We start from the raw sequence: 21,126 nt of genomic DNA on the forward strand, positions 1-21,126 counted from the left end.
AAAAGACTGCTTGACAGGACAAATGAAGTCAACGGAGACAGACAAAAACACGGGCATAGATTTAGATAAAAAATTTGCCTTCTTTGTTTTTGTTTGAAAAACATTAGTTTTTTTTTTTTAAATAAATTATTATAATAAATATCTGAACAGTATCACGGTTCATTTTTAAAAAAATATTTACGTTGGTACACACTTATATTTTAATCAAATAAATTCAGCTATTTATCTAGGCAAGATTAAGCAATAAATATCCTAATATGATTACATAATCATTGTTCTTATAACACAAAGTTCTATACAAAATTTTTAACCAATAGTCTTAATGTAGCCTATTTACATAGATTATATAAATACTCTATAAGCTCATCACGTAATTATTTCATTTCTATTAAAAGCACACTGACGTTGATATCAACAAAGTGTTAATTTTAACTTGTAATAAGGAATGCTGTAACCATGAATTAGTCGGTTCAAATTTAAATCGTAGTTCGATCTGTTTTCTGTAACTTCAAGTCATTATGTTTAAATTTATTGCCCATTACTTTGAAAGCGAGTGAGATGATAATATTTCACTGGACCCCATTTACACTTATAACGCTAAAAATTCAGATCACAAATGTTTCCAAGTAATAGAGTAGATTTAATAATTAACAGATTTAATCTGAAATTAGACTGAAGTAATGCGAGGGTCGCGTGCGTCTATAAGCAAATTAAAACGCTAAAAATATTTAAGCAGAATAAGATGTTTTATTTATTATTATTCCTTTAGATACCAATTATTATAATAAATTTACGCAAATCAAGACGTTGAGACCACAGATTGCAAATATCCATACTTGCATACTTACATAAAGAAGTGTAAACAATAGTATACTTTTTTCAACAGTCGAGTACAGGTGAAGCAGAATCTCTTCCTTTTAAAGTCGGTTGAAAACCTTAATTCTGGTCTATTATAATATTAAACGAAATTTTGTCAAAGAATTACTTTTCTCAAAAACCCCTCGACTGAAAGATACATTTAGGTTAATTATATCATAATTAATCTGGTTGTTTCAGGTAGATGCCAGATTCCCCTTCAAGTATTTAATAAATAAGTACTTTGAGAGTGCCTTACTTTGTATAATTATAAAATTCTGTTAAAGGTGCCTACTCAAAAATATACGTAATTTATTAGCTAAGTTCGAAAGTAGCAATCAAACAGTGATGAAATTGCTCCAAGCCAGCTTTGAAGAGCGTCAAATTAATCATCGGGTAATAAAATAACAACGACCTTTTATCCAAACAAAACTGCTTAGTAAGTTCAGTGTTTTAGGGCGGTTTTACAAGTTAGGCTTAATTAACATAAATATTGTATTTAATAAAATGTAAATTTATTGTGATTATTATTAATATAAGTACATCAGCGATTTAGCTTTGAACGTACAATCGAATCTTTTAACTACTCTAAAAAGAGAAGATTTCTGGCTCGGATTTATTGATATTTTTGCGGTTATATTATACGATTACATCGCTAATTCTGAATTCATTTTTATATTTGGTTTAAATCTTTGCGGTCACGAAGCAAAATTCTAACAAAAACTAGTCCTTATTCCAATTTCAAATGTTTTCAATGTAAATGAGTTTAGGAAATATTATGAAATATTCTATCATTAAAGTTGTAGTTTGCTATCAACGGTCAGTATGGTTGTTTGGGGCTGTCACCTTTGTGGTATAAAAAAAGATTTTTATACGAAGCAAAATGTCTTCCTCGTATTTAAACTTACATCAAGTTTCTCCAAAAGTTTAAACACATTTTCATTACAATAAAAAATTAAATTATATACATGTTATTACAGATGGTTATTTTTATTTCATCGCAATCGACAGACAGAGGAAGACTTTGTACAAAAGTCGATTGCTTGAGTACCTCTGTTCCATTCGTGTTTCTACCGAGAAGCAGTTGTGTTTGCATGGCAGTATTTCGGTTTGAAGGGTGGGATATGGCGTGAATTTACAGGGTACAGAGGAATAACATTGAGTCCTCAGGAATGGCAACGCATGGGGGGTATCATGGGCGAAACAATATACTCTGTTATGTCCATGGAAGTGCTCATGTCTATAGGCGACGGTTACGACTTTCCATCAGGTGAGCCGTCAGCTTGTTTGCCATTCTAAGTTGTATAAAACAAATCGAGAGCTGATCAAATTGAATTTCGTATCTCATCGCTTGATATATACAATTTAAAACAGTTAATAAATAATATCTACTTATTTATGCTAAGCCACGCAACCGATTTCAATTAATGTATTACTGTAATTTAAATATATTTTATGGAAGATTTTCATATAGTAGTTAGCGGCCCGTCCCGGCTTCGCACGGGTGGACATTTTTACAACATAAAAAAAAGTGGTTATTGTAACATAATGATAATAATTGGACATAAAGTATCGCGAAGTTTTTATAGTTATTGATATTTTCTTCAATTTTGTAGAACATACTTTTATTCTATTACCAATAGTTTCCGCAGCGCACGCGACGAAAGATATTTTATAGCATTTTTTTTACACCTTAAGTTACGTTACTAAAGTTTAAGTAAGGATCCCTAATCCTTTCTAGCAATAAATATAGCCTATGTTACTTAGAATTAATGTATCTTTTTAATAATGAAATAATTTTTGAAATCGGCAAAATAGTATTTGAGTTTATTCATTACAAACATACACACAAAAATACAAATCTTTCCTCTTTATAATATTAGTGTAGATGTAGATAAATCATCATAATTAAACTTTTATAAATAGATAAATTCAATGTTTCGTAACCATGTAGAAAGGAGCCGAGATAGGTCGCTAACATTATATAATTATGATAAATTTTCAATCAATATTCAATACTAATATTTTGAAATAGGTCACTTTAGATATGAAGTAGAGCGGAGAGAAAATAAAATTATTAGAACGTGAAAACGTGATTTGAAAAGTTTTCCTCCGAGTCGGCATAAATGTAGACATTCCGTTGCCGGTGCATTCATAAAAGATGAACACATTTGATGGATTAATCCATTTAGTGGCGGCATCAGTTTTCCGAATTCAACTTTTGGTATTGAAGCTAAACTTTCCTCAACGAATTTGTTATTGTGTAAAAAAAAACAATTTATGACATTTAATCATTTTATTATTTCTTTTCCAATTTTAAGAAACACCAAATTTAATAAAAATCTTAGTAAATACCAACAAATCATGTGTTGATCCGTAAACCATATCAATTAAAAACAAAGTCGCTTCAGAATTTGCATAGACAGTTCAGTGCTATGCAACGAGTATTTTATCTAAACTACACTGCTTTCATACAGAGTATACACACTAATCAAATTTGGTAATAAAGTATAAACGATATAAAATCCCAAAATTTAAGAGAATCAGACTGAAGAACGACGACGGCTCCTTACATAAGATTCTAAACGACAGAATAGAATATTTATAAATGTTTTCTAAATTGGGCGATAGAATCATTATACTCGTATATTCTATAACACTCATAAAATGCTTAAACATAAGTGTAATTTAATAAAAAATAATTAATCTACAAAATAATAAGAAGTTACAATATATTCTTTATAAATTATAAATAAATAAATATTTATCAAGTCTCACTCCGCTAGACACCGGTCCATTGAAGTAGTAAATCTGTACATTAACAATTAACGTCAGTGCCAATCATGTAAATTGCTACGCTGAGCCGATATTGTCTTCCTAACGGCCATTCCGCCACTGCATGCAGGCTAATGAATTAATGCTACAGCCGCTATATACGTAGAGGCCATTACTGTTTGGTGTAGTGTGCTCTAAGTCAGGGCTGACAATTAAACTCCTTGCTTAATATATAATAATATGTTTTAATTACCTATAAAACGGTATTAAAAGATTCACTATTAAGAGACCCAAGTAATACACGACTATGGCTGTTAGCTGGGCTGAGTAATAGTTTTTGCCAATACAATAAACATTGGGTACTATTTGTAAGGTAAGACGTATAAATTCGGAAGTATCTCGAAAAAAGCGCTCCTTTTAAAACATTACCAAAGCCTAACTAAAACCTACTAGCAAAACCCCCTTCATAAGGGAGACCTTGATGGTTTGATGATAATGAATTAGAGCACTACAATTATTGTATAATTAATTGTAATCTTGTAATTGTTTAAATTTATAATAAGTTTACTATTGTAATCTTTTGGAGGAAACAATAAAGAGTATCTATCTATCTATCTATTTATGATAACTCGTGTGGTATTTTCCCCAAATTCCACTGTTTTTAGGTAGCTAGCCATTTTCTTTTAAATTTAAACTAAATAAATATTTAAAAGATGGAGTGACGACCTGAAATGCATTGCAGGGAGTCAGTGGATGCAGGTGGCTCAGGACCGTTCTTTATAGCAGTCTATAGGGAAAGCTTATGTCCAGCAGTGGACGAATAATGGCTAAAATGATGATCAAATATTTATAAGAATATGTTACGTATTTTTATCTATAAATTAAATCTACATAAGCAATCTCATTATTCATCTGTTAATGATAATGATTTAAGAGCATATTAATATTAAATGAGCTCGGGTCGTTCCTACCTCATTCATATTGAAGCAGTATACTCTGTAAGAGGTGGCAGCTGGTGTAGACTAATTGCCTACATGACGCTAGCATTTCCAACTTAATTAAACAATAGGCGCTCAATAGTGGCTAATGGCAAAGATAGCTTAGCGGCATGTTTAGCTTTTAGCGGCAAAATGCCTACAAATTTAACGAAATATCGATAATAAACTTATTATGTTTTTGCTACCATCGTTATGGATTAATTGTAATATAATTCATGTTAATTTGTTATATAATTAAAGTTAATTTCTTTTATAACTGTAATAGAAAATTGTTAAGGAAAATTATAATAATTAGAGTATTTACACAATTTAAATAAATTTTGAAGTAATTTATTCAGTAATTACATATAGTAATTTCTGATACATATTTTTGATGTCATCATCATTATCATTTCAGTCATTATCCGTCCAGTGCTGGACATAAGCCTCCCCCATAGATTGCCATAAGGAACGGATCCTGAGCCACCTGCATACACTGACTCCTGACTGCTATGCATTTCAGATCGTCACTCCATCTAATGGGGGGTCGTCCTACACTGCATTTGCCCGTACGCGATCGCCATTCAAGAACCTTTCTTCCCCATCGGTTGTCGGTTCTTCGAGCTATGTGACCAGCCCATTGTCACTTTAGCTTGCTTCTCTTTCGGGCTATGTCGGTTATTTTGGTTCTTTTGCGGATATACTCGTTTCGGATTCTATCACACAAAGAGACTCCGAACAGAGCCCTCTGCATAGCCGGCTGAGTAATTTAAATTACACTTTACTTTTTCACATGTGGATTGTACAGTATTAATAATGAATGTTTATATTTAAAATCACTGCCATACAGAATGCATATAATACTCATGTGCGCATTAGCACAGCGTGGAAAGCGTATCGCGTCATAGTTAAGCACTACGCACCTTATGTCTATTATGGAGTCTACAATGTCTCTGCTAAGACAATCTACGCTTCTACAAGGTTTTTATGCTCAGGTGGAATCCTGGTTTCCTACTGTATTAATTTGTTGTGGCAATTTCCTTATTAAATAACACACGAAGAAGATGAATTACGTCTGTGTAACATTTCAGTATTTTAGTTCTGACAAGTCGGTGGATTCTCACCTGTTTTCAATCTTATTATATTGTAATTTATTAAGTACTTAATGTTCCATTTCTCAAAATGACAAAATAAAGAAAATACTTAGGTATTTTTTCCTTTCCCAAATGGAAACCTTACGTTCTGCAACATACGTGTTTGAAATGCGATAGTCGGTCGATTTAAAGACATTGGAACTTATGTGAGGAAAATTGGGTTGGAAAAAGACTGTAAATATTTTTTACTGTGAATAGGAGAATATTTTAGGAAATTGGTTTTGTATATTACAATAAAATTATTAGTATCATTATTCAATAAATTACAGGTATAGGTAAATAACTATAGAAACATTTTACGAAACAAAGTTAAGAATAGTTCTTAAAAATTTAGGCTATTTGCTATATATGATTATTTTGTAAAATATAAATTATTAATGGTTATTTTCTTTTTTATTATCAATTATAGTCGTAAATATAGTTAAAAACTTAATAAATAAATCAGTCAAACTTATTTATTTTAGTTTTTTATTTTAGATCACTAAATTTAAATTAAAACCCAAAACCCAAATTGAATTACTGTGATATATTTTTATAAATATAAAAGATGCGCTGGAATGATATTAATCCACTAGATTGTTAATACCACAGAATACCAAAGCATATCACAATAATCCATAATTATTTATGTATTTCAATCTATCACACAAGTACGACAATAAATAATATATTAATAAAACAAAGCATCATTAACTGTGAAATTATGCATTTATATTGCATAATCGAACCAACCAGTCAGACAGTACATGACCTATATCTAAGCTTGAATATGATGAATTTATCATTACCAAAATTAATGTAATTACACAATCATGAATCGTACACCATTAAATATAAATACAAAATTGTTTGCTTTCTTACTAACAATATATATACTTTGAGTTTAATAGTAATAGTAGTGTTGATTTTTTCACAGTGGGAAAGGCAGAAGAATTAAATCATACAGCCTAATTTTCTGACAACAATTTAGAAAGTATAAGAATATTAAAATTCGTTCAAATCGAATAGACAAGTAGCACAGTCTACACAGTCAGTCATATGTCCTTATCTTTTATTTTGATAAAGAACAATTATAATTACATTATAATCTGGTCAATAACAGATTATTTTAATGTCGTAATGAGCTTATAAAGGGTTCATAATTCTTATGAATAAGATGGTTGGACCCTTTTGTATTTAATATTCAGTTAGAGAATGCCCTAATTGAGTTCCGTTTTAGTTCGTAGAGCCCTACTAAAATTATTAGTCAAGGTTCATAATATATAGTATAAATTATATATATATATATATATATATATATATATATATATATATATATATATATATATATATATATATATATATATATATATCATTATCATCACTGTAACGCATATTTAGAATAATGTTTAATTTCTTCAGGTGCACGTTAAAACTAAGCAATAGTAGTTTATGTTGTATCTGTATTATAAGTAGATATGTTATAAGTATGTTATATGTATAATGCAATTCCCAATCGGTAACTAGGGGCAGGAAATATATAGCAATATCTTTATATTGTAGTTACAATATATCTATCTATGCATTGGCCCAATAACAAATAAGTTAACTATCGGTTACCCAATATATTAAATAGAAAAAACCGCTTACAATAAATAGAGATATTCGACTGGTATGGGTGATATCACAATGGATGATCATCAATATCCAGAAGAAGTCAACATATAGATATCGGATTTTACCCAGCTCTATAGGTAACTACATAGGTAGTCCAATACACTAGTGTCTTAAAACTTATACAGTGAACTGCATTCTCTATACACATATATCCTTGCATATTTTGTTATGCCACTGAAGTGATACAAACATACGGCTCACCTGATGGTAAACGTTTACGTTTACGTATTCTGTAAACGCCTGCAATACTTTCCAAAGTTCACCAAATTATATAATATCCATAGTACTCATGTTATAACTTCCCATCGGTTGATCCTTACAACATTCTAAGTTACATAAAAAAAATATTATACAAACCTTAAGTCAAAGAAACCATACTAATTCCATTAATTTTATATATATAATTCCATTTATTTCATGCATATAAGTCCAAAGCAAAAGATTGAATATAATATGTTTCGTCGTTTACCCTTTACCCTTCGATAGGTCTCCCTAGATATCCGAATAAATGGGGATTTCAAGTTTATAGGTCATTGGTTTCGTTATCAATAGTTGTTTATAAAATAGATAAGAAATATTTTTCATAGCAAAATTGTCTCTTTATGCAAATCTAGCAATATTTTAGTATACAATTTATTCCGTTTCATTCAATATTATCAATATTGTAATCTATCTTTTGTTTTTTTTACAAACAAACCCACAATTGTTTTATTTTTATGACATTTAAAAAAAATGGAATGAATAAAGTTAAGCTTTTTCCAATAATAACTAATAACCTTATTGTTGTACACTATCTATAAAATTTGATTTTTTTATAAAAATAGAAGGAAGGGAATATTATAACCATCAATACATATAATAAAATCGTAACTGGTCACTGTCTGTACATGAAAGGTATATAAGGAAAACTATTATAGCTTTATAAACGTAATAGAACTCAAAGCAATAATTTTTAGAATTTTTGTCTGTTTGTCTGTACGTTTGTGCGCGATAATCTCAGAAACGGCTTAACCTATTTATACGCGATTTTCACTAATGCGTTGCGATTTACTTCACTTAACATTTATTTTTTGTTTTAATTCAATCGGTTCATAAATACAAAAGTTATATCAATCTAAAGAATCACATATAAAATGCTATAAAATAACCGATCAGTTGAATTGGATGAAACTTTATGAAGGTATTAGGTTTCTAATTATCATTTAAATATATAATACAATATTAGACCAGCTGCATAAAGAGTTCTAATGAGAATATTATACGGAAACTACAACGGACAACGCCGCGAGAAATGGCTAGTACGATAATATAATAAAGTAAATATATGTGTTACCCTTAATATATTTTATCATTTTTTAATTAAAAAAGTAACATAATTTCTTTAATTTCATTTGAAACCGCTCAAGCATTATGCAGTAACACAAATCAAAATATCTGTACAGATTTTCATATTTATAATATTAATAAAGTATAACGCTTTGATGACAAAAGTTCATGACATAAGACAAAATACTTATTTATTTAACAAATTATCACACACAAGCAGTCTTTATTTGCAACATTCAGCCAACACTCGGAAGCTGCTAAGCGTGTTATTATTCCCCATGGTTATACGAGTTCTGAATTCTTAGTTTAATTAAAATTTGCTCTTTCCTACATACAGTTACGTTGCATCAACAGTAATAAAAGTAAATGAAAGTTTGTTCACATAACAAGAATTAAAATTTGCAGGGAAATTTTATAACACGTACTCTGTTAGTAGTTAACTTTAAGACTTTTTTAATTGTGTAGTAGGTATGATTTTTTTTCCTATTTATTATCATTGAATGTGTAGTTAAATGTAAATATTTCTTAACGCATGTATATTATGTTTATACTACTAATATACTTTATATATTGAATAAGAAATACATTAATTTGTATATAAGATAAAGTTGCCTTCCACTTATATATATAAATCGATTTTTTCTAATTTACATTAACAGTTTCCCGTTAGCCCGTACAAACGGACAAACAGACAGAGAAACAAAAAATTTATATATATTCAATATATATATATATATATATATATATATATATATATATATATATATATATATATATATATATATATATATATATATATATATATATGCAATACAATGACAAACAAGCTGACGGCCCACCTGATGGAAAGTGGTAATCGACGCCTATAGACATGAGCAGTACCATGGGCATAGCAGAGTATAATACTATTTCGCCCATGATATCCCGTATGCGTTGCCATTCCTGAAGACTCAGGTGTTATTCCTCTGTACCTTGTAAATTCAATGCCATATCCCACCTTTTAAACCGACACGTAGCTATGCAAACACAACTGCTTCACGGTAGAGACACGAAAGGGACAGAAGTGTAACTATATTTTCATTTTTTTAAACAAATTGTACATTATTATAGATATATAATTTTAATTAAAAATTTAATAAGTTAACAAAATCTTAATTAGGTTATATTAATGAGGTACATCTTTACAGTGTGATCAATATTGATTATACTTAATCTGACCATTATATCTCAAAGAAAAATAATGAATCATTAATAATTGTAATTTCTCTTAAAACTTTCTTTATTTTCATAAATAGGTTCTATCACGTAAAGTAAAACATTTTACAATAAAAAAAAGTATAGCTACATACATGTATTTTAAATAATATTATTAAATCAATAATAATTACATTAAAGAGCTACAGGTATAATGCACGTACACGTAACCACGCAAGCCAGTATGTTAACCTCAATAAACTCATTATTTACTTGCTTTGTCCTAGTTTCTCCTTTACTATGTTGTTCGCCTTTAATTAACTTTATTGAACTCACTTATGCCAAAAATATCAATAAAATTAAATGTTCTTTTATGTATATTTTTTAAATTTTGTGTGATAAAACTTCCCATGTAATTTTTGTTTTTGTATTTATTACTTCTCTGTTTTATATTACTTGTTTCACTAAAAATGTGAAAGATATAACAACATATGAAAGAAGGCACTAACTCGTGAAACACAGGTTTTTTTTATACCTACCTGGGGAGTTAGGGACTTCAAACTATATTGTAACAAAGAGTGAAATAAAGATTTATTTATTTATTATTTATTTGTCATGAGACATATATAATATAATATAATATATATTTATTTATATATACATATATATCGATTATAACTATACATTAGGACATAGATGATGTTTAAGCAATTAGTATGACAATAATCTTTCAATTTTTTGTCTAATTGTCTATCTCTACGTTTCTTCTGGCATCACACAAAAACTACAAATCGAATGCGGTTTTTACAATTGTATTTCTTACAACTATCATAATAAAAAGATAAATAAATATTTAAAAAAAACTCAGTAATTACAAAATTAATACAATATCAATATTAAAAGTTACGCCACTTTTTCTAAATATTTATAAGGATACAAAAGACATAATTCTATATTTAAATGTGGATTTATTATATGATTGATGTATTATCAATATTGTACTTTCAATCTTTCGTACGCTTTGGTAAGAAATCTAATATTTTAAACACTTATTACGAAAAAATGAACCTTCAGCTAACAGATAGCTGACTGTTTTTTATAACTTTTTTAACATTCGATTCGGCGTCTATATATTATTAAGCCAGGAGTTTAATTAATTGTAATCTTAATAATAAATTTTTTTAGTTCCCTAACAAATAATAGTACAAACCAAATATCGAGCAATTGAATTTGAATTTGAATTTGAATTTGAATTTGAGTGTTTCTATGATTATTTTAACAAAACTTAATTACTATTTCATTAAATTCTACAGAAATAGACTATATCTAAATTTCAATACCTCTAATCAGAACGCTCACAGTTTTAATCTTTAAAATTCAATATTCGTTAGCTACTTTCAACTTTAATAGCATTCCACAGAGCAACATCTAAATTGCATGAGCTAGAGAATTTATTCTCACCTTCGACCTTTTTGGCCTTCCCTGGATCAAATAACCATTTATTAGATTTTAGATAAAGTAAACTGATATATTATAGGGTTAAGTCGGACTATTATTTACTAAGGCGTTTGGCGGCGTATGAAACGCTAGGTGACTGTCAAATGAAGAAGTGAGGAAGAATAAGTATTTTTTGTTATAAATTATATTATAATATAATATCAATATTATACAAAAAAAAATATACTAAAATCTATTTATTCTTTAGAGTAAAATAAAGTTGAGATATCGGATAAATTATTATTTAGTCATTATCTTGTGGATAACCAATTAATGAATTAATACAGATATTGTTAAATGTAGTGTTGGTGATGTCGTATCGAGATTCGATAGAGTTGATAATTGTCTATTTGGTAATTGATAATGTCCAATTCAAATAAAAATAATTTATTTATTGACTAAATGTTTTAATTTATTATTGATGTCATTTAGAGAATATTTCTATGATTATTTTCGCAAAACTTGTTACGTTTACCTTTTTATCAAATTATATTAAAATAGAGTATATCTTAAACTATCTAGTCTGTGCATGTACTAGGCTACCACTTCCTTTCCCGTGGGTGTCATAAGAGAAACTAAGGGAGTTTAAAGGTCGAGAGATGAACAGCAGCGGCCTCTTAAAACTTCACCAAAACCTAAATACGGCTGCCAATCCACCTACCAAGAGTGGCAACTACTGGCAAAACCCCCCAGACAGTTAACGGCTGGTATGATGATAATGGTAACATTTTAAGCAGACTTTTATGTCTGACCAAGTTAAAAATTGATTAGATATGAAAGTACGTAAATAAATTATTACACACACATTACACATAAAGTTGGAAATTGAAATTGACATTGGTACATAATTCGTTCTTATTTATCAAATTTTAAAAACATCTTGCTCACACAGCCAATATATAAATATTAATATAGGAATTTTAATCACCTCTCCGTATGTCTCTAACAGAAAACAAATTATGATAAAAACTATACACGGAACATTATATTGGTTTTCCAAAGAATCCTAACTTACAAAAAATGCTGACGAATTGATCTTGTTTTACCATACCCAACTGTATGACCTCATTGAACCTTAAAACGAAAGTGATTGAGTCCATATTTCATGTGAAGTGGACACAAGATATTGTCCGTGAGTTATGACGGTTCCGGAAATCCACATTGGTCTTTTTTTCAATTTACCGAACAGAAATCAATCCCATTATTCTAGCTATTTACTTGAATTGCCCGTTTTCTTATTTATCCTTATGTTAGCCTTTCTTTTTTTATCAAATGTTGGAAATAGTGACTAAAAATAATAAATTTTTACGAAAACAATCTCTTAATGTGTAAAAAAATATTCACGGAATTATCATGCAAATCAACTTCTTTTATTAAAAGAAGTTAGGTATCAAAGTTGGCCACAAATAGCTTTTTGATAAATTATTTTTAAATTAATTTAGTTTTTATCATTACGAATGTATAAACATTACTAGCTGCGTCATACGGATTTGTCCACGTTAAAAATATTCGATACGAATCTTAGTTTTGATCTTTGTACTAAGTTTAACCTAAAAGCACAAACACCCAAACACATCAACAATCATATATAAATGTGTATCCATCGTTAACAGAGATGATCAGATCATTGTACAAAAAATTAAGCCTGTGTTCCTCAAAAAAGATCTACTTCAGTTGTGGCAAAACAAGTTATTTTAATTTAAAAACTAAAGTACTAAACCAATTTTGATAAATTTTTCAAAGAAATAATCTGTAACTATATCCTGTCAATTAAAAAAAAAGAATTTTCCAAATTGTTTTATAACTGACGAAGTTATGTGGTGCCAAACATAAAAAACCCCCTTCTTTTTGAAGTCTCTCACATTTTGACGTACTATCTGAAGAAGATGTGAATTACACAAAATTCGACTTACGAGAAATAATCGAATAAAAGTTTTGCCCTACGTGTCAAACTTTCAGAAGAAGGAAAATATCTGTACGATTTCCAGAAAATGTTTGCACCAAATTTTGCCAAGGCTAATCTGTTTTTAATGACTCACCTGTTGAGGTTTAATGTTTCTTAAGAATGGATAACGGGGATACTATTGGCAAGCGATTTAACCGACCACGCGATTCAGCTATTTGAAGATCTATAGCTCAGCGTAGCTGGTCAATTTACGTTGATACTTAAAAATGGACACAAACTACAAAGATAGCAGAGAAGTACGATACAGATTAATCATTTGTGCCACTAAAAAGGTATTTTGTCTACTCTATACTAGTGTAGTCGATTCCAAATTTAAATTTGAATAAAGCATAACACCTTAGCCCTCAATAATGACTACTAATGGGGTACCTTAGGTATCATAGAATTTATTTAGTTTACCATTTTTCATAAGGAGGGTAAACGGCTTATTTTATGGAAGTTTATGTCATAATAATAGTAATACTAACCAAATAACCAACAACTAGTTAATAATATAAAATAACGGAAACGATTCTGTATAATAAAGTTTATTAAAATTTCAACAATCCTCATTAAAATTCAGATTTATAAATACGTAATTATAGAATGAATAGATGATGAGACGTTAAAAAAGACATTAATAACTCGCAATGCAATGTAAATTGAAGTACAGAATAAACTAAGAATATTTTATGAGTACTATCACTGAACCTTTTATAGAGGTAGACAAATGGAGGATGAATGTCCGCTGTCCCTTAATCCCACGTGAATCCGTGTCTGCATCACAACTATCAATAATTCAGATCCAATCTGTAGTTACAGTGTGGGTTGTATGTACGTACTATTTCTTTCAACTATTGGGTCGCCTGCCAAAGGCACCTATTAGCCAAGTTTTAATACGTTTGGAGATTTGGTAACTGGATTGGTATGGAGCCAATTCTAAAATCGGGCATTCTCTACATTAGAACTTTCCATATAATTTATTATCCTAAATACAGGTTTCTAAAATTAAACACATTTCAAAAATGAAAAATCTGGCCTCATGGAGTATTTCTGTTACTTATGGGCAGGAGCACCAAGATATCAGCTTGAACCCTTCGACTTAGTGCAACGACGAGGTTAATAAAGAGGTTTCTTCAAAGTCGGCAACGTGCGCGTAATACCCCTGGTATTACAGGCGTTCATAGGTTACAGTAACCGCTTACCATCAGGCCGTATGCTTGTTTGCCACCTCAGTGGTATAAGAAAAAAAATTCTAAAAAAATATTCTTTATATTTAAGCATATTTGGAGGGCATATTTTTTTTTATAAAACAAGGGCTTATACTCTATGAAAGAAAGGTATTGCATGTTTTCGATGATGTCTGTGGGGCTGTTCATTTTTATAGGCGGCGGTTAACATTTTCCATCAAACGCAATCCGCTTATTTGCCATTCCAACTCATTTAAAAAGCAGCATTTTATTTTTTATTTTAGTAAAAAATACCGTAAAAATATATAACAAATGACTCGGAAACCCTTTTTACTAAAATCTGTTTTCATTCTTTATGAGTACCGTAACATTTCGCTGCAAAGCTTGTTTGTTACATTGTTGTTCCTCATTCACAATAGGTGAACACCTATATAAATTACAAAGATGGCTACAATATTTTACAACTGATATATATATATATATATATATATATATATATATATATATATATATATATATATATATATATATATATAAAGCAAAGTAATTGTACTTTATACATGAAACATGAGGTAGAAATATCTTTATAGTTATAATACTCGTAAGTGGATATTTAACTATATTACCAGAGTATTCTTGTATACAGTAACAAAGTTAGATTTTCTAAATATATTAGCAGTACAGTTTTCCATAGATTTTGAACGTGAATTTAGATGAATATTAAATAGTACTCTGTTATTTTCTCTGTGAATAAGTACCACTTTCCATTTAAAATTATAAAAAAAAAAAAAAAAAATATTAAATTATTAAAATATTACATTATAGAAGTAACGAATCAGTTTAAAGGATGCGATATTGAAATAAAATTACAGTACCATACTCACATAAGATTCAATAATTCTTTTATCCTTATTCAATGGTAAAGGTCTATACACATACCATAAGAATAAAGATAAGGATGTATCTTCACAGACACCTATGTCTTCAAGAATGAGTACCGTGAACCTTTTACACTATTTTTACACCCTAGTGCTCTTCTATCTTGGATGTGTTTATTTTACTTTACATTATTTAATTATTTAATCGTTTCAGGGAGACTTTGTACAATAGCCGTTTGCTTGGGCACCTCTGGTCCATTCGTGTTTCTACCGTGAATCAATTGTGTTTGTATGGCTGTTTTTAGTTTTTTTTTTTTTTTAATTGATGATTATTAAATAGTAGCCCCGCCCGCGCTATCAATATACGCTGGCGAGGCAACAGTGATGGATGATAGATGAAGCTAATAGCAGGTCAGTTGGCCCATAGTGATGAATTCATAAAAAAACAATCAAATTGGTTTTCAGGGGAAACCGCGTGGAAGTCAACCTGATAAGGTATATTGTTAGCAATGGGACCTTTAATCCCATTACTAACAATTCCTTTCCCCCCGCTGTGTTTCAGTTTGAAGGGTGGGACATGGAAGTGAATTTAGAGGGTATAGAGAAACAACATCTGAGTCCTCAGGAATGGCAACGCATGAGGCGTATCATAGGTGAAATAGTAGTCGGCTTGTTTGCCATCCTAAGTTACATAAAATAAAAACTTATTTTTACATTTGGCTAATGTTTGTTACAGCAAAACGGCGAGGATGAGCAGCCACGTATCAGTATGGAGATGAAAAAACATGAGAAGCCCGGCAGCCTGTCGCCAGTGAAGCCGGCGCTCAAGAAAGACAACGACGACGGAAAATCCTCACGGTCCAGTAGTAAATCTGAGAAGGAACTCAAACTACCTCCGGAGAAATCCCCCAGCGATGACGGCACAGGACTAAGAAGGGAGCGACGCCTGTCCAAGGCTAGTGAGAGCTCAAAGGACACATTTGAGAGGTTAGTCTGTTATATATACATGTTATCTATAATATCTTATATATATCATACTTACCAGCCGTTAACTGTCCACTGCTGAACTGGCCTTCCCAATAAGGGGAGTTTTGCCAGTAGCTGTCACGCTTGGTAGGCAGGTTTGCAACCGGAGTTAGGCTTTGGTGATGTTTTAAAAGGAATGCTGCTGTCTATCCCTCGACCATTATGTTTCCTCAGTCGCCTCTTACGACATCCACAGAAAAAGGAAGTGGTGACTATTCCGAGACCACATGGCAATATTCCATATAGGGAGGAAAGGGCTTGTTAGCAATGGAATTTACAGCTCCATTGCTAGTAATATGCCTTATTAGATCGACCTCCACGTGGTTCCCCCTGGAAACCATCGTGAATAATTCTTGTTGAATTCGTCACGATGGGCTAACTGACCTGTTTCATCCTCACCTATCATCCTTCACTGGTTACCTGCCGGTGTATACCATTAGCGCGGGTGGGGTTACTATTCCATTATCACCCATTAAAAAATCTATATATGTTTTAGTAATTCTTATCTATCTTAAGCAATTCTTTTTCGATTTTTTACGACTATTTTTACGCTTATATAGCCTGCTATATAAGCTATATATATTATATATAATTGCAACTTGGAGAATTTAAGTTAGCAATTATTCGTCATATTGACGTGGATTTTCAGTCGCTAACCCTAAAATGACTAAAAAAATCTAAATGAAAAACTGATGTCTTTTTTGAATTGCAGACGTCACCTTGCTACCTGGGCCTAAAACAATATTCACAATTATTTTTGCAGTCAATAGGGTTTATTCCCATGTTGGATTCACTTTAACTTTACTACAATTGAAATTAACGTTTTTCTTTACGAAGCAAAGCAAAAAACTGCATGCATATTCGTAAAAAGGTGCATTGCGCTTGCCAGGTATTTATGCAACCATTCATATCAATCACGCGTGTGTGAACTACGAGATGGGTTGGTACTATATTTAATAAAATAGTACACTTATGGTATGATCTGCCTATGGTATGCCAAGTCATAGATATATACCTAAATAACATTCATATTTTCAACTTAACATCCGTTTAATCCTTGTATAACATTGGATTTTTGAACAAGTATTCATACAATTTCTATACGAATAAAATTGCGTAAAAAATACGGTGCACAATACGGGCTTACTCTTATTGTTATATTTGAGTACCATTTCAATACTGATAAAGCCAATATTCATCAAAACTATTGTCCAATGAAAACAATATACAGAAAACCTGAACATATTTTGATAATACAGTACAATATAAGAGTAATATTGAATGGAGTGTATCGATAACACACACGCAAGGTTTTTGATAATAGGTAGATACTTGTACCGTTTATTAGCAAACTGCACGTGTTTAGATTAGCTAAATATTAATTTAATTAAAAATTTGTACTCAGAAGCTTTGTAACTAATACACTAATTATTTATTTAATCATTATTTTTATGTGTATCTATACCACATAAATAAATACATTATAAATATAAGCCTTTTGGCTATAGTGATGGAAGTGGCAGATGACTTAATTAGATGCCACCACAAATACTCACTGTTGAGTTATTTTCGAATAAACAACTCTGTATGTAGATTATTTTTTACTCGATACAAGAATACTCCTATAGTTCAAGGTACCTTATATATAGTTTTTCTAAATAATTATATGTTAGTATTCTGTGTAAAGTACAGTACAATACCGCTATACACTGTAATACTTTACAGTTTCTGGCAAGAGCTTAAAAATCTTAATTAGATTTACAATATTGCGGTGGAAAAAACGGAGCTCTTTATAAATATGCACTTAACAGATTCTCGCCCAACTTATATTCCTGAAAGCATCATTTATCTTTTATATTGTGTACTTTTTAACATTATAATAAATAATATCTTTAGAAGGTAAATATCAAATTCTGGCAACATTTGCATTATTAATCAATTGTCAAAAACCATTTTCAATTACAATCTAATATTTCTGATGACTATTTTGAATGTAACTCTAACAAATTCTATAATAACAAATTTAGGATAATATTATCTATTAAATTTTGAAATACTTTTTATCAACAAATTCTTAGATTTCATTGTATTTGGTACTATTTACATTTGGTTAGTTACTAACTCCAAACTTGAAACAAGTCAGTGCTAACCAAATACTTCCATCGTCTAAATTGATTTCCAGTTAGTGCAGCACTGTCGCATTTCAATTTACACTAATGTAGTAGAGGGTCAGCATTGACTGCGTATAAATTGAACATTAAAGACAATGACAGTAATTATGTACTAAATTATTAACAATACATATAATAAAATCTTAACTGGTCGCTGTCTGTACATGGAAGATATATAAAAAAAAAACTATTGTATGGGGTTTTATGAATGCAATAGAACCCAAAACGATGATTTTTAGATTTTTTGTCTATAGTTATTTTTATCTATATCTAAGGTATAGATAAATACATTTTTGGGCACTAATCTCAGAAACGGCTTAACCGATTTGAACACGATTTCCACTAATTTGTTGCGCTTTACTCTACTTAACATTTAGTTTTTGTTTTATTTCAATCGGTTCATAAATAAAAAAGTTATATCAATCTAAAGAATCATATATAAAATGCTATTAAAATAATCAATCAGTTGAATTGACTGAAACTTTATGAAGGTGTTAGGTACTTAATTATCGTTTAAGTGTATAATACAATGTAAGACCAGATTCATGAACAGCTCCAATGGGAATGATATACGGGAACTACATAGGAGCGAGCAACGCCGCGGGCAATGACTAAGTATAAATCTTCATAAAAACTCATAAAAAAAGATATTGTTATTATTAAGCACTTATATATTTAACGCATTCATCTAAAATAATTATATATATGCGCATTATTTTTTATTATGTGTCTTTATATATTAGCTAATTTGTAGAATCAATCATCGATGTAAAAGTGTCTTTAAATCAATAAATATTATTTCATTTTATTAAAAAAAAATAAATATGTTATCCATTATTGTAATTTTATATCAGTGTAACACTTTTTTTACGAAGGCAGTAGAGTATCAATACTGAGCCCTTTTGATATTGACTAACTTAATGTAAATCTGCACTAATAATGTCTTAAATACCAGAGGGAGACTTTGTACAAGTCTTTTGCTTGGGCACCTCTGTCCCATTCGTGTTTCTACCGTGAAGCAGTTGTGTCTACATAGTTTTGAATCAGTTTAAAGGTGAGTATATATAGCAGTGAACTTACAGGGTACAGAGGAATAACACCTGGGTCTTCAGGAATGGTAACGCATGAGGGGTATCATGGACGAAACAGTATACTTTGTTATGTCCATGGTATTGCTTATGTCTGTAGACCGTCAGCTTGTTTGCCATTTTAAGTTGCATAAAAAAAATAGTTACTTTTAAAAACCCTTATCTTGATTTTTTTTTTATTTAGACGCCACTAGGTTTGCTCTACTAACCTCAACAACATCCAACAACATGGAATCGATTTGGACACAACGTACGCAACAAGAATGATCAATAGTACCCAAAAGCATTTCGGATAATAGCCAGTAATAAGTTGGCAAAGTTCGTGCCGAGAGGTATTTCGTTGGGGGTCGTTGTCACGCACTGTGATCACGGAATTTGGGAATAGTGGGCACTTATCTGATCCCGCCGTATTTTCAATGTAATAACTATTAAGCTACATGATATATTGTCCAACTAAACACAATCACCAAAACAATGCCTTGATTAAACGTTATGTTGGGTTAGAGCATCCGATATATCAGTCGACCCTGTTTAGAAAGCCCTTTGCTGACTCACAAGGGGCATAATATCCCTTAGGCAATGTAATATAAAAATACACATTGTGATAGGACATGATGAATAAAAATATAGAAATGAAAGACAATGTAATTTGCATATTTTTAATATAATAATAATAATAACATTTTATTGCGTACAAGAGATATATATGTATACTAGAAGTATTTATACAGAATGTGTATATACAAAAGGTGGACTTAACATGAAAAGCAATCTCTTACAGACAATCTATTATTATTATTATTATCATCAGGATTGTAAAACACAATGTAATAGATGCAATATTAGTATTTTGAAGGTGTAATTTTCGACATAGTCGAAACAAAGTGTGAGTCCATGTTGGATAAATTAGGGTTGGTAAGGTTATGGCCGTGTGATCCCGGCATAGAATAGGCCACCTCTTCTTTTCCTGTGGGTATCGTAAGAGGCGACTAAAGAAACTGAATGTTAAAGAAATGGGCAGCAGCATTTCTCTTAAAATATCTCTAAAAGCTAAACTGCGTTTGCCAACCCTGCCAAGCGTAGCAACTGGCAGAACTCTCCCTATAGGGAAGGCTTATGATCAACAGTGAACAGTTATATGCTGAAATGATGATGATAAAAGGTTAACTAAATGCTTAGTAATATAATTAAAGGCTTGGTAAATTAATGATAGTTTTCCAGATGGTCAGAATTGGTTGTAAAAGTACAATTTTTTTTTATATACGCTAGACTAATACGGCAACTGTTTCTCTTACTCTTTTCAATTGTCTTTTTACTTCTACTTTTGGTTCGTTTATAATGAATACAATGTACAAAATATATAGGCGTTAACCATATTCGTACCTATAACAATT

The 21,126-nt window shown here is 30.4% G+C and overlaps 1 protein-coding gene across 1 annotated transcript in view; it reads left to right on the plus strand.

Annotated features, from left to right (window-relative positions):
• Positions 1-21,126, plus strand: part of LOC113520243 (uncharacterized) — a 97,762-nt gene that overhangs the window by 48,877 nt on the left and 27,759 nt on the right. Inside the window, exon 2 of the mRNA XM_052898072.1 lies at positions 16,184-16,434. Within this exon, the coding sequence (XP_052754032.1) occupies positions 16,217-16,434 (218 nt within the window). The 5' untranslated portion in view covers positions 16,184-16,216. The remainder of the gene's footprint in view (positions 1-16,183; positions 16,435-21,126) is intronic.

Source organism: Galleria mellonella, unplaced genomic scaffold, assembly GCF_026898425.1.
Source record: "Galleria mellonella isolate WM207_F2 unplaced genomic scaffold, CSIRO_AGI_GalMel_v1 utg40, whole genome shotgun sequence".
Lineage (NCBI taxonomy): Eukaryota > Metazoa > Arthropoda > Insecta > Lepidoptera > Pyralidae > Galleria > Galleria mellonella.